Raw genomic sequence first — 5278 nt, forward strand, 5'->3', positions numbered from 1 at the left:
AAAAAAAAAAAAAAAAAATATATATATATATATATATATATATATATATATATATATATATTCTGGGTTCATAACAAGCGAAAAGAAAAAAAAACCAGATCAATGTTTAAGGTGAGTCAAAATGAAAGGCCAATTTTTGGGAGATTTAAAAGCGGAAATGTGAAGCTTTTAATTTATAGAAAGCACTTAAATGAATTATTCTGTTAAAACTTGTATATTATATGAGCTGTAAAGTTCTCATCATTTTTTATGGTTGTTTTAAGGTTTACGGCATGATGTTATCATGGCAACAATACTGTGAAACTGGATATACTTTACACAGAAAAGGCTTTCTAATTTGGTCAAAGAATGGGTTCTGGTGCACAATGTTTCTTATTTATACTACATTCTGCTCAGTTTTTTTCATATGATTTCCTGGTTGTTTTATTTTTGTTAATAGTGTCTAACAGCACTGAAAATTAAAAATCCAATACAAAACCTCTCATTTGTTGGCTGGTTAAGGTGGATTGCGGGTGGCATGTGAGTAAGATGCAGGGTTTTATGCTGAACCACCGCATGCTGAACTGTTTAGTGAATTTGAGTCTCAGATAGTTAAAGAATTTTGAGGGTGCTGTTGTGTACTTTTGATCTTATAAATGTTTCTATACACCACAGTTCTCTGGAAGAATTGGAACATGCAGTATTTTGTTGTAATAACAAACTTTACAAACACAACAGCCAACTCATGTGGTCTCCTTATGTCACTTCCTCTGTATATGAGGAAAAAGTAATGCTTTTAATTAAAAATTAATTTAATTTAATTATTTAGCAGACGCTTTTATCCAAAGCAACTTACAGTGCATTCAGGCTATACATTTTTTTACCAGTATGTGTGTTCCCTGGGAATCAAACCCCACAACCTTTCGCGCTGCTAACGCAATGCTCTACCACTGAGCCACAGGTACATTTTTGATGTACCTAAGTCACTACCATTGAATAATTTGACCAAGCTGTGACTAATTAGTGAATTACAGACAGGAGAATATATTTTGCGTTTTAAAACATCAGTTGTTTTATATTCTTGCACAACTTGGATAAACGGCTCTATTTTTCATGTAATGAATAATGAACATAGCCAGAGTATCAACAGTCACATCTGTGCGTAGGAGTCATTAAGGGAGGGAAAATATCCCCTTTACTGTCAGTATAACCATAGTAATTCATATTTTCTGATGGTTATTAATATTATGTACGAATTATATTGTGTTTGCTGGGAGACGTGTATCAGGTCAGATTAATGCTAGCAGTTAGTGTTTTTATTGCAGTTGCAAACAGCTTTGAGCTGAAAGTCTTTATATGGTATATTTGCAATTAGGTTACTGCATTCAAGTGGATTTCTGGGAAGTCTTGGTTCCTCTGATGTCCTGTTTTGTGGTGGTTTTCAATCAGTCGCTGTGGTTTTATCAGCTGTGTAGCATGATCTGAGAGCAAAAGGCTACCATTTCTCGTCATAAGAGAAAATACAATATAAATTGTATGAATAAAGAGCTGGTATTTAAGTGCTTGTATCTGTTACCTAAGCTAATCATTTGCCAATTGTCTCACGCTTTGCTCTAATCTGTGCTCCAAATACACCATACAGTGTATTGATGTATAAATATAAAGGAAAGCTTATGTTGGTTTATAAGGGTCAGCGCTAACCTTTTGCCCAAACCTGACATTTCTACAAACGCATTTTAATGTGTTTGTTTGGATAAAAATGAGGTTTGCAGTAGGATGTGGAGAGAGTTTTTTTTTATTTTTTATTTTTCCCCACAGGGTGTTATTTGAAGGATTATCTTTCTGTAAAAGTAAGTACCCTTGTTTTCTTAAGCAAAAAGTTCTATTCATTCGCTGTGTTTCTGCCATGCTTCATGATCCAAACTGTCTGTAGTGACTGAGAGTGGCTTGTCAAGAGGTGTCAGATAGCACTTTTGGCGGATGCTTCCGGATCTTTGGTATTTGGTGGAAGTCATTTTAAATAAAGTCAGTGGGTTCAGTAATGGTATTACAGTCTTTATAGCATTCAGCCACAGACATTTAGAAAACAAAACCATTGAAAACTGAATCGAAGGAGGCTTTGTTTTGTCCTGTGACCATCTGTCGCATTGAAAAGTTATATTTTCACTTACAACTGAGCGGTAACAGTTTTCAAATGCTTTTATGAAATCTTGAAATCTGTAGCTCTGGTGAGCCTGCGGAGAACAAATTCTCTACTTCAGTCATTTGTAGAGAATCACGCTTTATGTGAGTGTGCCTAGATTTACATTGGTGTAATACAATATTGTAATGTAAAATAAAAATGTTGTTTATTAATTTTTATTATATTTTAATATATATTATGTTATTTAAAAATACATTTGTATTTAATATGAATTTTAAAGAATTTAATTTTGTGACAATTTTTTTATATCATTACTATATATAAACTTTTCGGTTGTGCTTTTTTTGGTTTGTTCTGTTTGTTTGCCTGTTGTGTTTAAAGTTAGCAGCTCTAGCAAATGCTTTTCATCAATAGTACTGGCCTGCAGTGCACTAACAGCGAGGACAGACCAACCAGAGTTAAGTGCCTTGATAGAGTAGTACTATAATGTTAGTTACTCTGCAGTTCTAGTGACCCCAGTCTGAAATTGAACGTTTGTGTTAGCAGACCTGACCACCCCCATCCCACATCTTTGAGGAGACACAAATACAAATACAAATACTGCCCTGCTTTGAAGGGTAAAAAACGTTCATAATAAATGAGATAGGGGAGTCCCCCCTATAGTCCCCATTGCACACTACAAACCAGTTAAAAGGATTAAACCGTGAAATAATAGGAGAATTTACATCCTCTGCTGGAGGAGTAGGGGCAGTGCACTTTTGTCCCAATTCATATTTTTAACTACACTAAAGCATTCTGTCAGGATCCGCCATGAATTACTGAATGAATTATATATATGGATATTTTCACACCTGGCTATTTCTAAAGGTGATTTTAATCTAAGAATGTGCATAGAAAATATATCCCAGCTGAGCATTAACGGTATGAGTGCCAAGAGCACAAAAGCGGCTGTAGTTTTATCCTGATTTGACTTGTGTGCAGTGTGGATGGAGGACAGCACACTGCAGTCTCAGCAGTGCACCATCATGTCCCAACAACCAGATGGAAATGCGGATTATCATGGCGTGTGTCTTATGTAAGGCAGCGCTGTTGTGTGTGTGCACTGTTCACCCATATCTGTATGTTTATGTGTGTTTGAGCTGTTTATTTGACCCTGTCTGATCTTACAGCTGGCTGGCAAGGGGAGGGACGGCAGACATGGCCGAAGCTGAGGATGAGAGCAGGAACAGCAGCCTGCCGAGAAAGAAACCACCCTGGCTCAGACTGGACATCCCCATTGCCCCAAACCCTGTGGAGGAACATAATAACTTTCTCCAGGTGGATATTTGATGATACATTTTTGCTCAAGATATTTTGCATTACTTTGAATCACTTGTGTTTCCATGAAATAAAAAAAAACATTTAAATATTTCACTTTTCACCTGTCCTTCAGCCCGTCATGCGTAACAGCTTGTACCTGCGGAGTGCCAGTGTACCCACTGAAAACATCCAGCTCAGATGCCCGCCAGTCGATCCCAATGCCTGCCGCAGACCCTCGGTCCTGCGCAAACCCTCCATCTCCCAGACCATCAAGAGGTAAGATTACACATCCACAAACACACATTTCAACCCTCTACATTGTGAGTAAATCACTCGCATATGCGACTAAATCTTCACTCTGGGCGACTAAATGATGTCTAATATTAGCCAATGGCTAATAAATTCTCAGATATTACTCGCCAGTGTGTGAGTTGGAGGCTAAGTATAAGTTTAGTACAGATATATTTTCACTCGCCGAACACTCTCTGACAGAGCGCTTCAAAGTTTCACTCGTCTCCGTCAACCGATCTGTGCTATTTTTCAGTTCATCTGAATGGATGCGCAGTGTACCTTTATTTGACGTACCGTAAACTCTAGTATGAAGGCGCATGACTCGCCGTCGCTTTGTCTCTCACACATGCAGAGAGAGAGAGAGAGAGAATTGACATGCTACATGTAAACGATATTCTTTGTTGTATTTTCCTGTCAAAATAACAGAGTTCCTTTTGGAATTCTTCAGTTTTTAAGAACTGCCGCTTTCTCCGGTAGTGGGCGGAACTAATGCGCAATCGGCAATCTCATTGGCTGGCGCTCACCTATTAATCGTCCCTGTTTTGATTTCAGCAAATCAGTTCAAGCGAACGCACACAACCTGATTAATATTCATGAATCCAGCAGCTCATTAATCCTTAGTTCGTTTTATATTGTTCTTATTATTATCATTATTATCTTATCAGTATTTTTGTTAGTTTTTTCCCAATTTTATTTACAGAAACACTGAATGACCAAAAAAGCACCACCACCAGTCCTAAGTTCAGTTAAAATGACTAATATGCATTCATACATGGTTATCAAGTTTTAATTCTAATTACTAAAATTCTATCATTAAATAATACTTGATTGGCATATTATAATGCTTGACTGATTGATGTTAAGAGTGTATTTTCAGACAGGGCCGTTTCTAGGCATAGGCGAGCTAGGCGGTCGCCTAGGGTGCCACCAGCTGAAGGGGCTTGTGATTAGGGCTGGACGATATGGCCAAAATCATTGAGCAACAACAAAAGCATGTTGCTGGAGATGGGCTTATTATTGAAAATGCAAACTGCTTGTCTGCCAGCAGGAGGCGCTGTGAGAGCGATGGAACTATCGGTTTCCCCAGTAATGGCTGTAAACACAGCAGCTCCGCTCATGAACGCTACTTTATCAGATAAAAATGCCATCTAAACTATTCTGAAGACAGTCGGTTCCCTTCAGAGATACATTCATATAAAACACCCGCGACGCGTTTGAAACGTGCAGTGCTCATGTTTATTCAACGAAGTCAAACGCCACAAATAAATCAACGTATGGGAAACACTGGTAATGTATATCGAAATATCGGAAATGTGTTTAAAAATCATATCACCGTTATTGAAAAAAATTATATCGCGATACATATTTATATTGAGTTATTGTCCAGCCCTAGTTGTGATAAAGAGTGGCACGGTCACCCTGAAATATGACTGCCCCCACTGGATCCCCCAACATTATTTGGCTAGAGTACTGTCAATCTGACGATGCCTGTATGCCACTAGATCAGAGTGCTGTCAATTGCTGCCTGATTGTTGCATGCAAAGTTTGCATTTGGAGCGCTCAACA

The 5278-nt window shown here is 37.9% G+C and overlaps 1 protein-coding gene across 1 annotated transcript in view; it reads left to right on the forward strand.

The window, feature by feature from the left end:
- Positions 1-2884: 2884 nt before the first annotated feature.
- Positions 2885-5278, forward strand: part of LOC107594190 (inactive rhomboid protein 1-like) — a 22482-nt gene continuing 20088 nt past the window's right edge. Inside the window, 4 exon segments of the mRNA XM_016284156.1 lie at positions 2885-2989; positions 3104-3197; positions 3292-3439; positions 3555-3697. Of these exon segments, the coding sequence (XP_016139642.1) occupies positions 3109-3197; positions 3292-3439; positions 3555-3697 (380 nt within the window). The 5' untranslated portion in view covers positions 2885-2989; positions 3104-3108.

The sequence above is a fragment of the Sinocyclocheilus grahami genome, unplaced genomic scaffold, assembly GCF_001515645.1.
Source record: "Sinocyclocheilus grahami isolate Dianchi unplaced genomic scaffold, SAMN03320097.WGS_v1.1 scaffold180.1, whole genome shotgun sequence".
Classification (NCBI taxonomy): Eukaryota; Metazoa; Chordata; class Actinopteri; order Cypriniformes; family Cyprinidae; genus Sinocyclocheilus; species Sinocyclocheilus grahami.